The 24,172-nt window shown below is 38.8% G+C and overlaps 1 protein-coding gene across 1 annotated transcript in view; it reads right to left on the bottom strand.

Moving 5' to 3' along the window:
- RANBP3L (RAN binding protein 3 like) overlaps positions 1-23,964 on the bottom strand; it is a 32,191-nt gene extending 8,227 nt beyond the window's left edge. The window contains exons 1-12 of the mRNA XM_018077193.1: positions 23,513-23,964; positions 14,159-14,217; positions 13,862-13,898; positions 13,191-13,268; positions 11,967-12,041; positions 10,085-10,159; positions 9,286-9,410; positions 7,838-7,941; positions 4,144-4,228; positions 2,768-2,867; positions 1,552-1,682; positions 498-618 (exon numbers count right to left, since the gene is read on the bottom strand). Of these exons, the coding sequence (XP_017932682.1) occupies positions 498-618; positions 1,552-1,682; positions 2,768-2,867; positions 4,144-4,228; positions 7,838-7,941; positions 9,286-9,410; positions 10,085-10,159; positions 11,967-12,041; positions 13,191-13,268; positions 13,862-13,898; positions 14,159-14,217; positions 23,513-23,750 (1,228 nt within the window). The 5' untranslated portion in view covers positions 23,751-23,964. The remainder of the gene's footprint in view (positions 1-497; positions 619-1,551; positions 1,683-2,767; positions 2,868-4,143; positions 4,229-7,837; positions 7,942-9,285; positions 9,411-10,084; positions 10,160-11,966; positions 12,042-13,190; positions 13,269-13,861; positions 13,899-14,158; positions 14,218-23,512) is intronic.
- Between the last annotated feature and the right edge of the window lie 208 nt (positions 23,965-24,172).

Below are 24,172 nucleotides of genomic sequence, written 5' to 3'. Positions count from 1 at the left end.
ACTTGTATACAAGTAATATTTTCATCAATTATTCTTTTTAATTTGGTCTAAAACCCTGGTGAGATTTATTTTTTTTGTCATTTTTTTAAATACCCAGATATATCAGTTTCTTTCAATACACTGCCACACAAAGGAAACTGTGTAATGACAGCGCAGTAAAAACAACATTCCAGAAGTGTCTTGAAAAGTGTTCCTGGAAAAGCAGAATCAACAAAGAGCAAACTGTCAGACTGGTGACTGAGCTGAAGACACATTGCAGCAGAAATGCACACAACCTAACAACATATGCGAGTGTGGTTGTGTAAACCAAGTGAAAAATGCCCAGTGCCTCAGTCCGTAACACAGCAAACATTATCAGGTAAAAAGATTCTCAGCAACTTGACTTAAATAAAACTAGCTTCTCGGTTTTAAATGATCTGAAATAAGCATATTCTGGCCAACATTAGTACAAGTTACTTGGTGTTTTGTGTACGGGGTACTTGTTATTTCATTCTTACTTAGCCTTGACTGCAACATTCCATGTTTGCTGCTTGAAGTGTCATTAAGCCTCAGGGATCCCCTGCCTCTTTCAGTCCAGGTTAAAGAAAGCTTATTAAATACAAAGAGTTTGCAGTTGATCTGAAAGAGAAATACTTGATGAAAATTGCCAGCCAATACTGGTTTTATTGGTTCCAAAACTTTATGGTTTTAAACTTTTGATATGGCTTTTGATACATCCATATGCATGTATACAAAGATAAACAAATAGATATATCACGATTGTTACCTAAAATGAAATGGCTCCTAAATCTGTGCTAAATACTTTACTCACCATGGAAAGCAATCAGCATGAATTCCAGTTTACTTTTTCAATTATTTCATCTTCATTAATTTTTCATCTGTAATATCTACCAACGCAGCTGAATTTGGTGCAAGTGTTCTACAGTCTGATTCCCTCAATCAATACAAACATTATGCGACCTGGAATACCAGTACCACTACTAGAAGCGTACTGTTCCAAAGAGAGTAAAACTTTCATATTCTGGCAAGACAGAAGAATTATCCAAAGATAAAATGATGCTAAGATTTTTTAAATCATATGCACCATTGCTCTTTTCTGAGAAAATAGCATTTTGAAGAATAGGGAGATATGTCCTGCCAGGTTGGAAAAATAATTGATATTTTAGATGAACTATAAAACAAATTAGTTTAAAAATACATAGCTTTTTTCCCAAAAAAAGTTTTGTTATAAAACTCATCTTTACTCAAATCACTTCCAATTTTGAAGCTTTAGTTACTGTTGGTGTACTCTGTGGATGCTTGTAAAATACCACTATAGAATGAAATTCTGAAGAAGTCACTTACTGAAAGGGACTATAAAATGAAGAAATATAATATGAAAATGAAAATACCAGCCTACAGAAAAATGGATAACCTGAGGCATACCTCAAAAAAGGTGAAAAATTAAAATATAAGATGAAGTTATTTTCAGATTGTTTCAATCTGTAATAGATCTAGATGTTCTTTTGAACAACAAAACTACTCACCATCAAGGCTTTATGTAATACACACCTGCAATACATTGTGTTCTGCTTCTTCTCCAGTTATAACTTCAACTTTATCTAACAGGATTTTCTCCATTGGCTTGGAAATAAAAGCAGCTGCTGATTCAATTAGTGTTGCATTTCTCAACAAAGCTCTTTCTGTAGGGAAAAAAAAAAAGGAAATCCTTTCTGTACAGGGAATATTTTAGGATAACAAAACTAGCACACAGGATGCCCTGTGACCTCCATAATACCTGTGTCGTCAGACATTATTTAGTGTTACTAATAAGTTTTTGGCCAAAGCAATAAACAGAAGAGAAAAAGAAAAAGGCTGGAATACAAAATGCCTCACAAAACAGGCTCATTCTCAATTGAACAGGGCTGTCTGCAATTGCAGAAGTTTGTCCATAGGGAAACAAGCAGAAACAAGGCCTAAATAACGAGAAGATGATTTTCCAAAATATTGGAAATATTGTATCTGTTATATTGCTTTGCAGATTAATACAGAAGGAAAGACACGTCCCAATATTCAGAATAGTAACATGTATGCAACAAATATTTGACAGGAACACAGAAGGACAAGATTTGACAGGAACAACACTGTTGAAAAATTTTGTCTGTTTGCATAATCTATACACATTTTCCACAGGATTTTTTTTAACCTGTAAGAATACATGAAACCAGAGGATCCAATGCAACCATTAGTAAAGACGGGTACAAAAATTTGCAAGAGGGCTCAAGATGGGGTATCCTTGGGATTCCCTCACAGCCTAGATTTACATGGCTTCCCTAGTAGAAAATCTCACATCGGAGTCACAAACAACCCCTGAAATCTGTCTGTACAGGACTTTCAGTCCTAAAAGTAGAATCCAACATAATGAGGTAATTTATGTGAGCAGTTGCAAAATACAAGCAGGAGACAGCTTAAAACTGAAGTTCAAAAAGGTGGTCCATAAGGTATTCTTAAAGTTCACTGCATTTTTTTTCAAAAAATAAATAATAATCTGTACTAAATAATGATAATCTGTAAAACTATAATTTTCTGCGTAACTTAGATCATGCATTATGAACTTAGGCCAGTTTGCATGACATAAAATATAGCTGCTTTCTGAACACAGATTTTGGCACATACTGCAAGCTGGAGAATAGATGAACATTATTGACCACCACTCATTTGACATCCTCTAAAATACAGTGAAACATGAGAATAAGAATAACTGTACTTGTTTGCTGAGTATGCTTACTTGTTTGTGGACTAACATAAGAAGATCCTATGTACATGGATGTTATTTCTCCTTTGTATAAATCAGCTTCATTACACAGCTTGGGGTGCTTCCCAGGACTCTGGAAAAACATGGTGGAAATAAGAATTCCTATTTAAATAAAATGGGTATGTTACTTTACACCAAATAGAACATTGAATCATTTAATGCATGCTAAACTGCAATTTTAATATCCTCAGAGTAAAAACTGATGGAGATGATACAATTTCAGTCTCTAGAGGAAGTAATTTTATTATCATAAAATCAGTACCTCATTCTTCTACCAAGAAGAATGGCCTTTATCTATGAATCCTGGACTAGGATTTAAATTCACTGAAGAACTAGAATGTTGAAGTACCACCTAATTTCCAGTTCAAGCACTTAAGTCCCAAAAGAGTAGTTTAAAACTCCCAGACAAACTTAACTTTTCCATCACTTTCAGGTTTTGCAGATAAAGGTTCTTAGGCATGTCTAAATAAATACTTCTGTCTCCTGACAATGCTCGATTCCTACTATTCCTATCCTTTCAGAAGTCATGACCCAGACCTATGGTTGCCAACATTTTGCACTGGCAGATATGCATACTGTTTTCATTCTACTTCTATTGGAAACTGAATTTCAATTCCATTTTCAATGGTGCAGTCCTCAGCTTGGGAACCACCTTTTAGTCCTAGTGCCCTTCAGGACTCGATCCATTAAGCTGTCTCACAAGTGTGCCCAATATGCTTTAGCAATGACACTGTCTAGGATGGGTGCCCAATTTTTCACTCATACTTATTTATCACAGGATCATAGAATGGCCTGAGTTGGAAGGGACCTTAAAGATCATTTCATTCCAACCCCCTGCCATGGACAGGGGCACCTTTTACAAGAACAGGTTGCTCAAAGCCCCATCCAACCTGGCCTTGAACACTTCCAGGGATGGGGAAGCCACAGCTTCTCTGGGCAACCTGTGCCACGGCCTGACCATCCTCAGAGTAAAGAATTTTTTCCTAATATCTAATATAAACCATCCCCCCTTGTCCTGTCACTACAAGCCCTTGTAAATAGTCTCTCTCCATCTCTCTTGCAGGTTCCCTTCAGGTATCCTCTCTCTTCAGAGTTATGATGCAAATTAATTATAACAGTGGTAGGGATCACATTCCTTTATTTCATGTTGTGTGTGTTTTACATGGAATATCTAAAAACCTAAATATCTATAAAAATCCTTTTCAGGTCAAAAACCGAGCAAAATAGAAGTGCATATTGGTCCATCTTTAAAAGAACAGGAGCAGCTAAAAATAATCAATATCTGAAAAATTTATCCTCTTAATTACATTAAGCTTGATAAAAAGTCTGCTGGCATTTACAGATCTTACCAAAACTCTTTCGACCATGTTTTCCCCAAACACAAAATCAGAACTGCTGCTGGTTTTTACACTTCTTTCTTCAAGCAACTGACTTCTGTGGGAACAAAATAGCATAAGAATGCTATTTAGGATAATTTAAAGCTTTTTAAAGATTTCCCACACCTAACATTAAAGACAAAAAATGACTGTGTAAGCAATGAGATTCGTTAAGAGAATCTGAGAATATTCTCTATGTAACACTTCACAAAAGGAACAGAGAGTATCCGCTGCATTTCATGAAGATTATTGAGGATGTTCCTTAAAAGCAAAGAACAAAAAGCAAAACAACATGCCTTTTCCTCCTCAGGGAAGTGTCTTACCCCAGAAACTTTAATGAGTTACTTTTGTTTCCAGCTTTCCCTTTGTGGGAAGATTTGGGAAGGTTTGGGAAGGGAAGGTTTGGGAAGGTTAGGGAAGGGAAGGTTTGGGAAGGTTTGGGAAGGTTAGGGAAGGGAAGGTTTGGGAAGGGGAGGGGAGGGTAGGGCAGGGCAGGGCAGGGAAGGGAAGGGAAGGAAAGGGAATACTTCCAATCCTTTGGTACTGGACAACTGTAGTTTTGGGATTAAATTCAAGAATATTCTAATACAAATGGAGATGTGATTTGACCTGCTAATTACAAACCCACTTTAACATTAACATGGTCCATTTTTTGTAAAAGTCACTAGAAAAGTCCTTGTAAACTTCTTTAAGTAGAATTTGTCTCTGATGCTGGTTTGCTTTTGCTTTTGCTTTATTTTTTTTGGTCACATTCTGTTCCCAGAAGGATGACTTGGCAGGAAGACAATCTGATATTGCGTCACAAACCGCATACTTCAGCACCACTTACTTCTCTTTCACACTGTTTATAATTCTTGGGAGGGTTTAACAGCACATATGTCATTCAGAGGATATTCCTGTTAATAAGCTGGGCTTTGTTGACAGAACTTTGATAATTACCTCTAAAACATAGTTTCTGTGTTCACGACTGCAGCGTGCTTAAAATGTCTTCAAGTATAAAGGGCTTACCAAACACTACCTATCTCCATTTTACACTTAATGAAAAAAATGTTCCTTAATACTCTCATGCTTGATGTGTTGCTAAGACTAAGAGCAAAAATTAAAGAGAGAAATCTGAAAATACATCTCTTTTCATCCTTGAAGTGTCCTATACATGTTTTGGGCCATGAAGAGGGAATCTGAAGTGTACTTAAATTAATGAGTTTCTTATCCTTAAACACACCCCTCTCTAAAATTCAGTGAATTTTGATCGGTTTCCATCCTGAAGTTTCATCTGCTACTTCTGTGCTGCTCCGGTAGCAACTTCTTAAGGACAGCACACCAGAGGAGCCAAAAAACAGGAACTAGAGGCTTGTTTCAAAGAAATAATGTGGGAAATGGATTTTGATTATTTTCAGAAATGTAAGAAAAAATTAATCAGTGCAGAATCTTTATTTTTTGAGACAGTTAACTGGAAGGACCAGCCTTAAAATGTTATTAAAAGCTCAATACCCTTATGCTGCTGAGTAGCAAGAACTAAGTGTACCAGGGATGACATTACCATGGAGATGCAAAATAAAGTCACTGAATTCAAGGTATGATCACTAACAAGGAACAATGTACAGTGCTAACTTTAAACCCTCTCATTTTCCAAGCAAATCCTTGTGAATACATGACCAGAAGGCTGTTTTCCCAGCACTGTATTTCTGTCACTTGTGACACAAGATTTCCAAACTTTTAATCAGAATCAAGCAGCTCATTACTACAGCCAGCCCAGGAAATAAAACTGGTGGTGGTTTCTGGGACAGGGACAGCTGCAGCAACTGCAGAGGGCTTACAAGCCATTTCTGTCTCTCCACAGAACCATATCATATAGAGAACAAGTGGAAGAGGAGGGAAAGTGAGAGAGATGTCTGCAGGCAGCAGCAATCCCTGCTGTTATATGTCTCTGCATTTAATTTTGTAAACAGATGTCAGTAGTTATGCCTTGATTGAAAATCAAAAACAAACCTAAAAAGATATTTTCTTAGCAATGATCTGCTTGCAGTGTTCACTACTGTTTAGTGTGTGAAGTGGAGTTTAGCATGTGGAGTTTAATAAAATTGTTTGTTATTTATGAGAAAACAGCTCTGCTAGAAAGATTTTACTTAAGAATTTTAAAGCATCAGTCACTTAATACATATCAGAAGAATGGCACTTACACCCTCCTGCAATCTCAGAAGAGCAGTAAGCACTGGTTGTAATTAAATTAGCTTTCAACTGTCAAATAAACTGACATTTACCCCAATGGCGATATACAGAATTAATGAGGCTCAAACACCACAGATTAGCAATTTCTCTTTTAAAAAAGAGAAAAGCACCTTTAACTTGTCAACACTGAAACACTGCATTGCATTTCTCTATCTACTTCAGAAGAGAAAGTTACTCACCTATCTTTACCTAGGTACTGTGCAGGTGACAGAAGGTAAGTAGATCAAAAGTATCAATACAAACTGATTTAGCTTTTCCAATATGTGCATTACCATCATTCTGAATCTGCTAAAAATCCAGTGTACTCTGTGGCTCCATGTTGTCCTCACAGGGCATCATGACAGCGTTAATTATAATAAAAAGGAACAGGCTGGCTCTTCCAAAATCACAGTGAGCATCCACCCTCTAATGATGTTCTTTTCATGGATAAGCATTAAGAATGAAAGTTGTTTGTACATCTAAAAATCCCTTTTCTCCTCAGAACCCTGGCATTGTGCATCCCAACCTTTTATCTGTGGCCCATCCAGCCCTGTAGAAGACTGGTACAGCCTCCTTTGCAATTAACATATTTTCCCCCTTCTTTAGGTGGGAAGGGCAATTAGGCAACATCACAAATCTGTTATCTGTGGCCCTAGGAATTTTCAAAAGTCATTCTGTCATCACAACTGATATGAGAGGGATTCCTGATGCTCACAGCTTCCATGTAACCCTCATCAACCATCAGCAAGCAGTATTAATACCCACAAGATCACCTGCTGACACTAAACTGGCTAACCACAGACCTAATATTCTCACAAGCCAGTCTTCAGAAGGAGGCAATAGCCCACTTTTGCAACAGTATGAGCTTTTTCGTTCCCATACAGTGTCAAGAGGGTAACATCCTAGTCCAAGGAAGTCATCTTCCCCACACAGAAATTATAGTCTGTGCTTCACAGAAACACCAGCCTATCACAGTCATCACAACTTGCTATTTGTGCCAGAAGCGCAATATTCTGTGAACAGAAGTAGAGCGTCAATTGAATTTGGTCTTCCAAATCAATCTTATATGTTTTTCTCTATGCCTCTTGGGTCCAATATGCTGACATGTTTTAGTAGTTTCTCAAAAGACTGAAACTTCCTGAGTTTCTTTACACCTTTTTATGAGGTGTAGCAGATATGCAATCAGAAGAGAGATGGCAAACCGAATAGTCTCTGGCTTGGTGGTTGCTAGTGAGAAGCAAACTGTCCCACAGAGATTAATTCCAGTCTGGAGTCCATTTTTATGGCATGTGAAGTTCATGTTAGCACATGGAAACATTGGCACCACACACAAACACCACTGAACTCTGTGTGTGTGTGGATAACATTGGTTTAGTACTTTGTTAGACACGAAGGATGAAAGGGCATGCCATCAGCCAAGTGATAAAATTATGTAGAATTATAATAAATAAAAACTTACTGTGGTGTTTGAGAGTTAGAAAGATTTCTGGTAGTAGATGACCTCGCTGCTGTTTTGGAACTTGCTGAATACTCAGCTGAGGAATAAGAGCTGTCTTCAGATAGCTAGGAATAATAAAACCAGATGGAGTAATTAGACCTTGTGTATTTTCTGCTTAAACAGATTTTCTAGAATCCAGGCACTGATATATAGATAGACAGATAAGTATAGATACAGGTAGTTACAGGTAGATATGTGGTAGTTGGCAGAGCTTCCTCCAGCCAGTGCCCTGAATTAAAACGTTAAAATCTCACTTTCTAAACAAACAAAATCCAGAAGACCCAAAGCTTATTTGCCCACTGAACCCTCACATCAGAAAGGTGGGACAGCCTGCAGAGAAGACATGTTTTTTCAAAGACATTCATCATGTCTTTGGGAAGGGCTCTACCCACGTTTGTTACAAGCGCACTGGTGGCTAAAAAGCCCAATACAAGATAGACATGTCTGGTTGCAAAAGGCACAGCAGGAAGACTCCTTAGGTGGTAAATTCTGCAATACACGATTCTTTCTGCGTTGTCTGTTCACCTCAAAAGTGATCCTGCGTGCGTTCTCAAAAGCATCCGCAGCGTTATAGATGGTGTGTCTCCAGACCTCCCAACTGGAGGCCAGAGTAGACCAGTTATGAAGATCAATATGGCCAAGGCTGAGATGTTGTTTCAGGGAGTCCTTGTATCTTTTCTTCAAGGCTCCTCTCTTGCGGCAGCCGGTGGCAAGTTCACCATAAAGCAGGATCTTAGGGAGGCAGTGGTCCTTCATCCTTGAGACGTGCCCTGCTCAACACAGCTGTGTTCTCAGCAACATGGCCTCAATACTTGTGACAGCTGCTTGTTCTAGAACAGATGTATTGGTCACATAATCTGACCAGTGGATGTTTAGGATTGTACGGAGGCAGCGTTGATGGAAGCGTTCTAGGAGACACAGGGGGTGGCGGTAGATGACCCATGATTCGGATCCATATAAGAGAGTAGACAGCACAGTGGCTCTGTAAACACTGATCTTTGTACTTTTTTTCAGGTGTTTATTTCGCCAAACTCTTTTATGAAGCTTTCTGAAGGCACTGTATGCCTTTGCTAACCTGTTGTCTATCTCTCCGTCAATCTTACCGTCCGAGGAGATGAGGCTGCCTAGGTAATTAAACTGCTGGACTGACTTGAGCTCTGATTGGCCAATGGTGATATGGGGATCAAAGACATTCAGCATGAGCTTAACACCATATCAAGTCAGTAATCCAACAATTCCACTGAGACTTGTATGGGAACTTTCCTGAAAATCATAAAGTGAAATAACTTGTTTTAAAACAGCACTGTTTTGTTTGGTGGGAGTTTTTTATTTGTTTGGGGTGTGTGTGTGTGTGTTTATAATTTGAGCTCCAAACATACATTAGCCAGGAAAATTATTTTTCTTTTTACCTGAACACATGCTTCTTTCTTAGTCACTAGAGATACTACAGGATTTTCAGGACAGGTCATGGCTTGTGGGGGTTGTAAAATGGCAGGTCTAATGACATTCCGCAATTGACTTGGTGACAAGGATCCTTGCAAAATACAAACACAAAATATTTAAACAGAAACTTTTTCTTCACACCTAATCCATACCTGTATGCCTTGTCTCTTTAACTGAAAGTTTCAAAACATTTCAAAATAATATTTATTGTTGTTTACTTGCTACATATTGTGAAAAATTGTAATGCTTTCTGAAATATATGACTCTGCAGTGAAACCAACCCCTGTTACCCTATCAGGATAAAAAAGTAATGTGTTATATACATAAACATACATATTTGTGTTTATAAAATATATTTCTATTTATATATTTAAATATATATTTATATTCATACTTGTATTTATTGCTTTGTTTTAGATCTGTCTTCTGGCATTTCAGATTTAATCCCTCCTCTGCAGATGCCAATAGGGTTTTTCATTGCCTTCTCTGGGAGCAGAAGTACTCAGAAACATGGAATTTCACTATTCAAGGCTATATTCAGTTCTATTCAGTTATATTCAGTCCACTCAGGAAATAAGTAGTCAGAGCGATACTCAGACCAGAGTTCATAGGACATTTGCACTGTCAAATGAATAATCTATAAATTGCATAAAGACACTTAGCCTATCACTCATTATGGAAAATAGCTGATATTTTTATGTCTTCTAGATCTGTTAAGAATGTCTTTGTGCAACTACAAGGAGAAACTCTTACAATGACAGTTACCTTCTTTTGTACTTTTTATGAAGTCAGGGTTTCTTCGAAGAAGAGCTGCAGTCATGAATATGTTATTCTTCTTTACTACAGAAAAGGAAATTAAACTTCAATAATTAATAATAACAAATTTTAATCATTAATTCATGTTTCTGTAACCCCTCCCTATTTTGGAGGTATCTGAACAATATTCTAACCTATCCATCTAATGAAGTTTTCCGAGATAGCTGTTTACTATCTCAGTTTTACAAGTGGGTAGACTTAGGCACAGAAAGCACCAGAGCTTTCCTGGCTATGTCAGAGACAGAAGTGTTTTGGATATTATTGAATGTTTTAAACTCAAAATTTTTTTTCAGCTTTGGAGACTGGGTGCTGCTGTTTTGTATAAGTCGTTGAAATGGCAATGCCATCTAGTTGAGTTTGGGGCATTATTAAGATGAATAAACAAGGCCCAAGCATATGGGCATAAATAAATGTACCCTGTCCTATTCTGCTAAAAAGAGCTTTAGAATTACTGTAATAATGGTGGCAATGCACTATTGATGCTTTCACTGTTTTAATAAAGATATCAAATGCCAGTAAAAAAGTGATGACAACTATGTTGTCAAAGCCTAGAAGATGAGCAGGTTATTGTGTCTGCCACCAACATGTGGATAGCTGTGGAGCCAGCCAAGGATTGTTGGTAATAACATGCTGTGTGAAAGTACAGGATATGGCTGGAGAAGGGGCCATATGGAGGTAGGGCAGCATTTTTGGGGGACGAAAGTCCTTGTTATGGCTCCTGGAGATAAGCACAAGACAGCACAGTGCAATCACAGGAATGAGGCTGAGAAGTGGGGATGGACTGTAGGGGGGATCAAGACCACCCAAGACACCCAAAGCCTCCAACTCATTTCCAGAAAGACTTGAAGAACAGACTGCTAATGGTAAATGATTTGCATAGAAAGTGAGAAACTTATAACAGGGTGGGAAAAACTTCTCTATAAAAAGGTACCCTCATGAACCCCAGGTGCATGTGCACACCAGGGCCCTGGACACCCCATCAGCTGAAGCTAGGACTAGTGATGTCTTTTTCTCTCTTTCTTTATCTCTCTCTCTCACTGTCTAGTTCATCTCTCTCTTTCCTTTCACCCTACCCCTTTATCCAAAACCCACTGCTCATACTAGGAGATCACGGACTAACTTGTACCAATTTCCATGCCAAGTACGTTATTTACTAATAAAACTTGTAACCTTTTTTGGACCGTCTTTCTTTTCCACCACAAGCATCTCTGAATCTTAGGTACTCCCTTCCCCTTAAGGACATCATACTTGTCCTCAAATGGCACAACTGATGCACTACATACAATCACTACTTTTTCACTGCAGAAACAGTGTGGTTTGTTGCTTTTGCAGTGCTGTGTCCTTTTATAATTGTTTAGAAATCCTTTATGCCACTGTCTGTCAAGGACCTGACTCTGGTAAGAGACGTAAACTAGGATTCAAGACCACTTGTTCCTGTTAGTGCTAAGTGGGAGAATACTCCCTGGGTCACTGGTTAGATGGAAGACTGGACAGAAAATTATATTCCTATATTCCATCACCATTAAATTGCAAGCAAACTATTGATGTAATTACTGTAAGTACATTCTAGTTTTTTTCAAATATAATTTGTACCACAGTCTGAAATTGCCTATTTGCAAATTATTCAAAGATTCCACCCCAACCCTGCAGGATGCAAAAAACATGTCTTCTATTGAAGTACCAGTCCTCCTCCTAAAACATTCCTTTTTTCTGTCTAAATACCAGACTAGTCCAATGCGCTTCAGCTATGTCCTGCTGAAAAAGCATTTCTGTACACCACTTTATTGTAGCTAATACCTGCTTTTCTACATAAATGTTTATTTTTAATTACCTGTCTGGGAGGGAGGGAAGGTAGGAGGGATGGTAAAGGAAGATGATCTCCCTCTTTTCTGTGTGAGAGCTGTATCTGAAAGAATAAGAGACTGAAATTATCATCTGTTTGGAGAATAGGAAAGATCAGAAAGATCAATTTTAGGGTTAGCCAGGTTGATGTCATGCCTTCAGTGGCAGTAGAGTAAATTATTATCTGCTATCTACAAGCTTCATGAAGTAAACTGTTAGGTAATGTCTATACTGCTTATTCGGGGATGTCTCTGAGGCTGAGGGCACAGCCTGGCTCAAGCACACAGCTAATCCCCTCTGTAACTGGAATTCTGTCCTGGAGACCTCCAGCTGGAGAGATCCAAAACAGAACCAAGGAGTGAGCTATCACTTTAACAGTGTGGGCAATCAAGAGGTCAAATACTCAAGTTTCCTTCTGCACCCCATGTTATCGTAGGTATACTCTACAATTTCTACCATATATATGATTTTTTTTTTTTGGTATGATCTCGGTATAATTTTCAGAGTAAACCAAGCTTAGCATATCTTAAATCCTCTGAGCTACATTCGGGTGTGTCACAGAACTATATAAAACAAAAAATAGTGTACACTATAATGTATTAATACACATAGTGTACACTATGTGTATTAATGAATTATTAATTTATATTAATAATTAGAACATATTAATGCCTAAATTCAGAAGTACCTTCCTGGTCCCATCCATATGTTACATAAACATTGTAAAAAACAGATCAGTCCTTCTGCACTCAGTGATTTGTTTGCATTTCCCATGGAAGCAACATACAGTCCTTAAAGGGCCTTGCCAGTTAGCTGTTTGCTGGACAGAAGGAGGAGCCCTTTTGGAAATTGCTTTACATTTTTAAGGATTGCCCAGGGAAAAAATGCTGATCTCTTCCAGAAGCCAAGGAATATCGCTCCTTTCCAGCTTTCCTCCTCCCTTGACTGTGTGAGCAACTCTAGAAAATTATATGAATATATAGATTTTTCAACTTTGTGTAATATTATATAAGTATGGAAAAAGATTATATTTTTACTTAAAAAGGTATTTATTGGAAATTACCAATGAGTATACCAGTGTTTAATTTTCATGACTTTCAGTATGCCTATAGTGCAAAAACATTTCTTAGACAGGAAAATTTATTCTCTTCTTCATCAGCTAAGAATACGGAACTTACAGGAATTAGAACATGACAGGAGCTAAATGTCATACCAATGTTAGGCTGAGTGCCAGACTTTTGGAAAGTAAAAGATGATGATCTTGCACGTTTTCTGGAACAACTAGTGAAATCTAGAGAACAGGAAATATAATGTTATGCAGAGACAAGTTGGCAGGAGATTTCAGCACAATCTTATGATATAGAATTAAAACGTGAACACAATAAATTCTAGGACTGACTTACAGAACAGCTTTAAGGCAATACCTAAGAGCAAGAGGTCTTTGGAATCACAGTCAACACCTGCCACAAAGCCCTAGGGAGTCTTCTTTATTTCTACTAAGTTCAGGGAACTCAAAGCAAGCCCTCAGAATCAGTTCATAGCCCAGAAGACATTAAGAATGAGAAGTTATACTAAAATGCTGCCTAAACAAATAGAAAAGGCAGTGAGAAGCTCATGAATATGTTTGGTCAATTTCCAGGGCTTCTGGAGTTGGTCTTTCTGGTAAATATGAGAGTTAGGATGGAAGAATTCTTGAGGTAAGACAGGGACATGTATATAAGAACATAGTAGGTTGCTTTACAACCCACAAGGTCTTGGTCTACTGATAGGCATTTGCCCCTGCTCCTACAAAGTAAGGGTGCAAACACTGTTTTCCCAGGCAACAGTCAGACCTATGAATAACCCATTGTGTATTATACATGAAGTGCATAAAGAGGTTATTACCATTTTCAGCTTTGCAAACTGGGTCTTCTGCAGGACGCTGGGGGAAAAAAAAGGCATGGAAAGGTCAAGGAAAAAAGAACAGTCATTTTCTAGACCAAGACACAAAGTATACCAATTCAGCATATATGCATTAAAAGCAGCCTTGTTTGTACTTTCTACTCTTCCCTGTTCTATTTTGAGATCACTTATTACAAGTCTTAGCCTGGGCTAAAATCTTTTACTACTACTAGGATAATTTCTATAGAAACCCCATTTCTCAGCAATTTTTATCAATAAAGTAAAAAAAAAGCTTTTCACCTTCAAAAGACGATCCTTCTTTTCAAAAACAAATGTTGGCTGGGCAAGCACTGATTTCTCTGGAAAAGAGATCATTTTTAATAATAGTTCTGTAATAGTACTTCTCAACCACAGTTTTGAAAATGCTGTGCAATAACAAACAGCAGTTTATCCTTTTGAGACAAAGGAAGAAAATACAGAGCTGCAGTGATGTACAGCACAGTACATCAATTTTTTTAAAAAAGCTATAGTCCTCAAATCTGAGTGTGAGTTTTGCCTAACCAGATGCCATGGGATTTGACCTCATATAATTTAACAATTCTTTTAATGAAAAAGAAAAAAAAATGTGCTTGTAGCCTTTACAAACAACATCTGCCATCCTTTAAGAACTAGAGTGAACTGCATCTTTGGGTGTCAGAAAAGTGCAAAGATGTGACATGTAAAATATCCCTAAAGGAAAGAAAACAAGGAAATGTGTTACACTTGGCCTCTCAGCTATATTCACACATCCCACTCTTTAGGCTTCAGGGAGGTGAATGCTTGGTGTTAGTTTTAATGTGTGAGTATGATATATAAACACAGGAAGCTCTGTAAAGCAAATTCTACTCTCAGCATACCTCTGCATTTCTTAGTCATGACTGAAAAAAACTTTGGACCCATGTTCTTTTTTCCTATGAAACATTTTTCACCACACATTTGCCTCACATCAGATTTTTGGTTGATTCAGGGTTCACCTGAATCTTACATCTTATACAACTTCTTGAGGCTACTTACTTTTCTAAGCTTGTGATCTGCACAGCCTGTGCAACCCTAATGGACTAAATTTGGTTGTCAGGTTAAAAGAAGAAGGGGTTTTCACCAGCACCACTGATTAGTGGCACATTTATTATTCAAATAAATTGAATAATTAATGAGCAAAGAAGCAGACACAAATAGATTTTTTAGACTACCACATTGAGGATTTATCTCATGCTAGCCTGAGGTATCTGTAATGTGCAGTCAATAGCATGTTTTAGCTGTGTACTTCAGATGTTTAATTGGAACCTAAGTGCATGCATTTCTCTCCATGGCTGATAAAGACAGACTTGTATGACCAACGGAACTATTTGACTGACTTCTGGCCAGAGAAATTCCACACTTGTTACCTTTTTAAGTGATATTTGACAGAATATTTATCATGTACAACACATATTTATAACACTAGCTTCCTCTGTTACCTCTTCATCAAAAATGTCCAAGTGAAAACATATTTTTATCTTGGCTTGCACACCCATCTGTGACAAAACCACTCTAGCATTGATATCAATTACTTAAGGGTTTAATAAAGCAAACACCAACCTATCATGGAGGAGTTAATATTACTACATAAAAATATTTTCAATAATCAAGAAAAAAGTAAACATTGTTAAAACAAATGCTTCATTTATGTAAACAGGGGCAAGAAGCATGAAACTATTACTCTAAACCAAAGATATACAGACACAGGAGTAATAACTAATACAGTTTTGCTGTTGTTAAAGTTCATTTTATATTTACTGGGGCATTATGTGTGTGTAAAAGACAGATTTTAGCAAACTTGACATGCTTAGCAATGCAGGTCTAGTTGGTCCTTAAAGAAAAAGCAAGAAAAAAGTTCACATTGTTCCTCTGAAAAAAAGATAACTCTCTGTCACTCAAAGTTGAAGAAAAATTCCATAATCCAGTTGTATCTGGGGTCCGCGGCACGGCATGAGATGGAGCAATTCCACTTTTATTCACTAGAGGGGAGTGGCATACATAAACAACAGTATTTCACTGAAATATGATTTTTTTAAAAGAAAATAGGCTTTTTCCTCTCCCCTTAAAAAAGAAACAAGCAAACAAACAAGCAACACTGGTATTCTTACTGAATTAAGGAAAAATACAAAAATTAAAGCTTGACTATAGAAACTTTCATATTCTCCACTTTACTTCTCAAAGCTCAAAAGCTTGCAATATTTTTAAAGGTACATTTTCTACTCCAAATAACAGTTAGCAAAGAGTGAATTACTGTGAAAAAGGAATTGACTTTCTATCACAGAGTGAACTTTTGATGGAGCTAAAAGGCTGTAGGGAGTTTGAAGGAATTAGGAAAGTTCATTACGTTTTAAACAACAACATTCCAATAGTAGTTTAAAACCCAGAAGTTCCTGAAGAGAAAATTATAACTGGTTGATTACCAACAAAATCACGTGAAGCTACCAAATAATGGTATCTCATAAGATAAATAGACATATTTTAATATTGAAGTAAATATAAAGGATATGTCCCATCAACTGCTCTTGAGCCAAAGGGTTGCCTGTAGATTTAGTCAGAGGATGCTGGGGTTGCCACAGTTATTTATAGTTGTTACAGTTCTATATTGCTTCTACACAAATCAAGAAAACCTTTTCATAATTCCTGAAGAGTACTCCACAAGAAGAGTACTCTACTGATTTTACTCATCAGTAAGACCTTCACTCTTCAATCAGGCTATTCATAACAGGGTTTTAAACATACATTTGTGATAACCATGTATGCCTACAAAGCATAAATTTCCAATTACATTTTCAACTTCTTAGATATTCAAGCATGAAATATTTGCAGCTGAGCCCCACAGAAAAAGAGAGGCAGAATTTCTTGTGGATGTAACACGAGGGCATCAAGGAGTTACCAGAATTGTGTCCACGTGATAATTTTAACACTGGTGAGTACATCTGCACTTCTCCCCTTCATTTTCTGCACTAAGTCTGATGCTGCCAAGGTGGATGGCTGTGCCAGGAGGAAGAAAAGTCTTTCTGCACCCTCTGCTCTTGGCAGCACTGGGGGCACCCAGCCAGACAGTGCCAGACTCTGCCCCAGGGAATAGGCAGCAGCAGCCAAGGCTGGGTACAAGCAGATGCAGAGGAACAGTGATGGTGTGGGCTGGAGCCATCCCACTCATCATCACCAACAAGACACAGACAGACACAGGCTGGCTAGTGCCATGTTAGGACTGGGCCACTCTGGTCCTCAGCAGCTCGGCACTTGCGCATAGAAGAGCCTGATGGAAAAGTTACCAGAAGAACATGCCAAATGAGCTGCCTCTGGCTGCAGGGACCGGAATAATCCACCAGCCTCAGCCAACAGTCCAGACACAGAACCTATCTGTTTGCCCGTGCATAATCACCACAGACTGGGCTCTCTTTCCCTTGCTACAGGTGCCCTGAAACTGTTGAATTAGAAAGGTCTTGGCCTAACGTTTCCTGTATTCAAAGTTCAACTTAGGCCCTTGCCTGTAAGATGCATTAAAGTGTCCAGTCCCTCTGCTTAAAATCTCACCTGGATGGCCTCCTGGCTCAAGCCTCCTGTCCTGCACAGAAGCACTGTCAAGTGTGCTCCAACCTGAGCTACTGGTGACATGGAAGTCACCCAGGCCACAGGATGGAGCCTGCATTTACAAAGTTCCATTTGAATGAGTCATTTTGGGAAAAGTTGTTGGCTGCTGCCTAAGAAGCACTGCCAGAATGACATACAAGATACAATGTAAAATTGCTTTTACCAGCTTTGCTTGTATCCCAAAAGCCAGCATTGTCCATGAGATGTAAGGGTCTCTCCGTTTTAGCTGTGACATTCCACTCTTCACTTCCACTGCTATTGCTTTTTCTAAAGCTCTTGAGACTTCACAAAATATATACATTAAAGTAGGTAGGACACTGATGGGTTTAAAATTTTTAGAGTTATTATTATTGTTCCATTGTACCCTAAACACAGATAAATGATCCTTAATTTTTGAGGGCTAAGGACATAGTGGAGAGAATATAAGGCCATATCTGTTTAATTTTCAGACAGTCCTATGCCTGAAATCATATGTGAAAAGTGGTGAGAATTCTATTCCTCCCAAAGAAATGCAAAAAAACCCTAAAATCTTTAAGAAGGTAAGATGGCAATTGTGATCTCAATAAAGGTTTTTAATTTCTGACTTTGAAACCATTAATTTTTATGTTTTTACATTTTCAGATTAAAGGAAAAAATTTTTAAAAATCAGTTGCATCTTCACCATTACCAAACTTGACAGAAGTCAGAAAATATTTTAATTCATATTCATACCACATACTTTCACATTTTTATGTCTAAAGATGGACCTGCTGCTGGCCAAGGCCAAGCCCACCAGCCAACAGTGACAGCGCCTCTGGAATAATGGATTTAAGAAGGGGGGAAAATTACTACACAAGAGCAAATGCAGCTGGGAGAGAGGAGTGGGAATGCATGAGAGGAGCAGCCCTGCAGACACAAGGTCAGTGAAGGAGGAAGGCAAGGAGGTGCTCCAGGCACTGGAGCAGAGATTCCCCTGCAGGCCACGGTGCAGAGCATGGTGAGGCAGCTGTACCCCTGCAGCCCATAGGGATCCATGGGGGAGCAGAGATCCATCTGCAGCCCATGGAGGACCTCACACAGGGGCAGGTGGATGTCCAGAGGAGGTTGTGACCACATGGGAAGCCCATGCTTGAGCAGCCTCCTGCCAGAACACATGGTCCCATGGAGAGAGGAGCCTACTGGAGCAGGAGCCCATGGGGGAGTCACACTGGAACAGCCTGTTCCTAAGGACTGCACCCTGTGGGAGGGACACACACACTGGAGCAGTTAGTGAAGAACCACAACCTTTTGGAGGGACTCCTGTTGGAGAAGTTCTTGGAAGACTGTCTCCTTTGGGCAGGGCCCCACGCTGGAACGGGGGAAGAGTGTGAGAAGCCCTCCCCATGATGAAGAAGGAGAGGCAGAGACGACATGTGATGAACTGAACAAAACCCCCATTCCCCATCCCCCTGCTCCACTCAGTGAGAGCAGATAGAGAAATCAGGAGTGAAGTTAGTGCTGTGAAGAAGGGAAGAGTGGGTGGGAATGTTTGGGGTTTTTTAAGATTCGGGTTTATTTCTCATTACCCTACACTGATTTCATTGGTAATAAACTAAATTAATTTCCCAAAGTCTAGTCTGTTTCACCCGTGACAGTAAATGCTGAGTGATCTCTCCTATCTTGACCCACAAACCTTCTGTTATGTTCTTCCCCCTGTCCAGCTGAGAAGGGGAGTGACAGAGTGGCTTTGGGGAGGATCTGGCATCCAGCCAGCATCAACATACCACAACAGTAAATAACAAAACAAATCAAAACAAAAAATCCACCCCTCTTGATGAAAAATCATTTTTCTCAAATGGAATATGACACTGGAAAATTGTAAAATCTTTAAATAATGGCACTGACCTACAAAACCTTTACCTGCATTCAGCTTTCCTTCAGAACATCCTAGTAAGCATTATACAACACACAAAAACTACGACACGAAAATTTATAATCAGATTATAATTTTATCCTATCAAATGATGACTCTGACGTAGTATTAACAAGTTTCTGTGCTCTGATATGCTATTGCATGAATTTCAATAGCTTTGCACATTACTGCGATAATTCGCAAAATTAAAAGCAGAAACACTACTGTGTTTTGATGTTATAGCTTAGACTGCTGGTACCCAAGTCACAGAACTCAAACCAAGAAAAGTTAATCAATAATAACAAATTCTTGCACATAACATTGCCACTTTCCTGGTTTCAGATATAAATTAGGTCAATGGGATCATGTAATTTGGGAAGATGTTGGGAAGACAAGTCGATTTACTGTGACTTTAGTTTCTACAACCCCAGAGATAGTTTTGTGTTACTAAAATACTAAAAAAAACAACAAGGAAAAGCTCTGACTCTGTCACTTATGAATATATGTTGTTTAAAACTGTTACTTGAAAAAACAGACAAAATTTGTGGTATTTTGTGGCAATATACATGAAGAAAAAGCAACAATCTACTAGCATTTAAGGGGGAGACATGGATCCAGAAATTTATATAGTTCCACTCAAAAAAAGAAATTATTTTATCTATTCTAGACAATCATCTGTCCATTAACACTTGGCCTCAAGAGTATCAGAGTTAAACTGTGTACTTATACAACTAATTTTTGTTCAATATGCTGCAAAAATATAGAAAACTACACCTATATTTTGGGCAATAAAACTGCAATGACAAGGAGGAGAGAAATACATATAGTGAAAATAAGCAATAGGATAAACTAACAAAATACTTTGCCCTCTAAGCTCAGACTCATGTTTAAATACTGTTTCTGGCTTTTGATACAAAAAGATATCTGTTGGTATTTCCAGAGACGGATCATTTTCGTTTGAAAAGAGGTGAAAAATAGGAACAACCTTCTGGCTGAGGACTTCCCAAACGTGCAATAAAACCATGGTTTCTCTTTTGAAAATACTCACTGGAATTGGTAACTTAAAGTAAGAGTCAGTTCACAGCCAAACAAAAGTGCCACAAGGCTGCCAGCCAACATCTCAGGTCCCTCAGTGACCTCACTACATAAGCCGGGCTTTCCTCTGCCAAAACTTAGGAAAGGAAGATTACATGAGGCAAAATTGGGGTGTCCTAGAACAGTACTTTATGCATCCAACTTAATAAAAGTTAAAGAAGTATAGAAAAAGGTTTATAAAATTTCACATTGCTGATCCCAAGGAACAGGTGTGTTTCTGGAAGCACTGGAGAGTTGTGCGCTCTGGTGGAACTCACATGCGCAGCTGGCTGGTCAGTACCTTTGAAAAACCAGGTCAGTAATTTAAGAACCTAAATATGGACCTATAAAGCTTCTTTCAGATTCTCGTTTATTACCCTTCACGCTTTTAGTTTTTGCTTATGGAGTATATTCAGTACTTTCTAAGACAACTCTCTTGAAAATTAAGATCAGTTTTAATGCCAAGACTGCAAGACTTTCCAAGCAAATTTACTTTTTTTTTTTTACTAAGACATCATAAGATTGATTATGTCTTTTGCATCTATCTATTATATTTATCCATTCCATGTATATAATGGGCTTTATTTAATCTGTAAACACTAAAACCAAAATGGGAAAATAAAATCAAATGAAATTCTAATCTGGTCAAATCTCCAATGCTAACCAGAAGAATTTTCCATACACAAAGGTACCAGAGATTGCATGTTGCTATAGAGTAACATCCAGGTTCAGTATCTTACTCATAATTCCAGACTTGTATGCTAATGGAATTTTTTTCTTCTATAATACCCTTCTGAGTGTCAGTGAAGTAATAAATTTGGAACAATTTCTCATGAATCCCGATTTTCCAAAAATATTCAATAGAAATAGTTCTAACTAATCGGTCCAAAACCATGTTGAAATGTTTTATGTGAAAAAGTAGTCTCAGTATTGTTAAAATAAAGTACTTCAAACATATTGGGATGAAATTTTGGACAAAGTCTTTTACTATTTCAAAAAGAACGTTGCTGAGAATTTTATTTCTAGAGAACTTAAACATATACCAGAGATAATTGGCCTTGCTACAGAAGTGACTGTGCTGCAGTGGCCCACAAAGAGACTGTTGAATACAGCACTGCGTGCTGTTCACTCAGTGTTAAATATGAAGTGCACATTGCTTATCTTGGGTTCAGACATCATCCTCAAAATACAGTTTGGGGAACTGATAAATAACTTCACACATCCCTGTTTGGATCAACAGAGGGTACATCATCAAAGAAGTCAGTTTCTGTTTCCACCACTCAGAAAGAAGAAAGGGAAAGTTCATCCAACTGACTATTGCAAAATAAAATTTCTGAAAGAATTTTTCCTGGGACAACTTTACTGCATTGTTAGGACTCCAATCTTGCACACTCTTTGTTGTAGAAATGGTTCATAACCCACATAAATAATTTCCCTGTCATCAGTGACACCAGTTATGAGAGCAAGGATTCTTCACACAGGCACAGCTGTGCATAGTCAGACTCAACTTTTTAGGACATATTAATCCTCTCTTAAGTCACTCTTCTCAATGCTACAGATTCTAAACATAGATATGGATCAGGGTGGAAAGGGTTCTTTTATTCAAACAATTCCACCTAATACTCCTAGCTCCCAATGTGTTTTATAACATACCATATGAGATTTAAAATTAACATAGTTCTCTTCAGCCATGAAAACTCAGATGACAGCTTGCAAAAGTGTTTATAAATACAGCATATGTCACACCCACTCATCTCTGTAGAGCACAGTCCTCATCTTTATATGGGCAAAACATAAACAGGCATTAAAAAACCAATAAAATTCACCCTATTTCAGCAATACTTTAATGTAATTTCTGAGAGAAATGAAATCCAGTTGGCTTTATTTCAAAACATTAGAGTGAAGAAAACATTTTTGGGAGTCTCACCACTACGGAGAAATTCTAGCAGTGACGCAATGCCAGAAGTAACTGTGTCACTAGACCAGCGAGACTGCGCCAAAGCATGTAACCAAAAATTGTTTTAGAAACACTGAAATTTCTCACATAAAGCACTCAGCATTTTTAATCTATCATAAAAGCCTGTAAAATACTCAATGCAAGGGCAATAAAATTCATAGGCATATAAAGTGTTACCAATTTCAGGGTATTGTACCAACATTAAATTTTGTAAATCCCTACGAAGTAGCATAGAAGTAACACTCAGGGGTTTAGTGCAGAAATTGAACTATACAGGTAATAAGGCCATGACTGAACAACACTCACACATCCTTAAATTTCAGTTAGTAAATTGGACCGTGTGCTCAACATTAAGCAAAAACTGAAAGGCTGATCAACTGATAAATTAGCTCAAGCGCTCTAAACTATGTCAGTTGTAGCACCAGGTTTAGACTTTGAAAGTGTCCACTTCCTCTTGCTAATTTGGGTTCATTCATCAACCTGTATGGTAAAAAATGTTTGGTGGCATCATCTGCAAAAAATCCTTAATATTAGCGCCTGTTTCTTTATGCATCCTCTTAAAAACTGATACTATTAAAATTTCAGGTAAACCATTCTCAATTCATGGCCTTCCTCACTACCTCAATGACAAAAGATTTTGCTGCCTACCTCTGTAGTCAGACATCTGTCTGAGGAACTAGAACAGGAGAGTTTTGTTCTCGCTGTGCATGGCAGGTCAGGGCAGGAATGGCCAGGAAAACAAGCACTGCTCTCAGGTATGGTCGGGAATGCAAGTGATGTTCCCACCCATTGCCAGGCCCAGTATTTTGGAAAGCTGCAGAAAGCTTAAATGGCAGGGGAGCCAACACTGTCAGAAGCATGGAAAGGCCACACACACTATCTAGTAGTGTCCTTTCCTCAATTAAAATACAAATTGGAGATTTCTGACAGATTAGGACTAGAAACTTGCAATAAGGAAAGCACAGCCAGCCAAGCTCTTGTTTTCCCTTATGCACAACGCTGTTACCAACCAGGCACATTCTTTGTGTTTATCCCATTCCCCAGAAAACTCTGGAGGAAAACGAGAGACGTGCAAAAGACGTTAGTTGACAAAACCTACCTGTACAACATTCCTCCTGGGGATCCAACGTGCTGCTGCAGGAGCCACGGCAGGGCCTGGGGACGGTCTCTTCTTTCAAGTGAGCAGCTTGGTGCAGAGCCCGGGGACCACCGGGCCGGTCTGTTCTTTCGGGTGGGTCAGGCTTAGCCTTCTCACTCTGCCCAGGTCTGACCGAGAAGTCACAGCTAGCACAGGAATGTCGCTTGCCTTTGCAAGCAGGAACGGGCTCATTTCTCATTGTGAGGTCAGCATAAATATCCTTTTACGGATACACGTAATCATGTATGTTTTATATATATATCTGTATATAAGCCGTAGTTGGGTCTAGAAATCTGTATTTGCCCTCATCAGCTGTTCCCCAGGCCCGCCACCCTTCAAACTAGTCAGCGAAGCCCCGGACGCGCATTCCGGGCAAGCACTTCCCGGGAGGGAAGGAGGGATGGAAGGAGCGGCGGCGGCGGCCGGGCGGGGACTGCGGGCGCTGCGGCCGGGAGAAGCTGGTGACAGCTCGGGGCTCGGGGGCCGGCGTCCTCCGCCCACGGGGCGGGCCCTTGGGCAGGGACATGTAAAGCCAGGCACATGGACGAGAGAGGGCGGGATGGGGAGCGGCGCGAACGGCGTTTCCCGGGAGCTGCTGAGAGCGCCGGGGTTCAGCCGCGG

This window comes from Manacus vitellinus, unplaced genomic scaffold, assembly GCF_001715985.3.
Source record: "Manacus vitellinus isolate BGI_N305 unplaced genomic scaffold, ASM171598v3 scaffold_36_pilon, whole genome shotgun sequence".
Taxonomy (NCBI): Eukaryota; Metazoa; Chordata; class Aves; order Passeriformes; family Pipridae; genus Manacus; species Manacus vitellinus.
The sequence above is the reverse complement of the archived record's forward strand: the minus strand, read 5'-3'. Positions and strand labels throughout refer to the sequence as shown.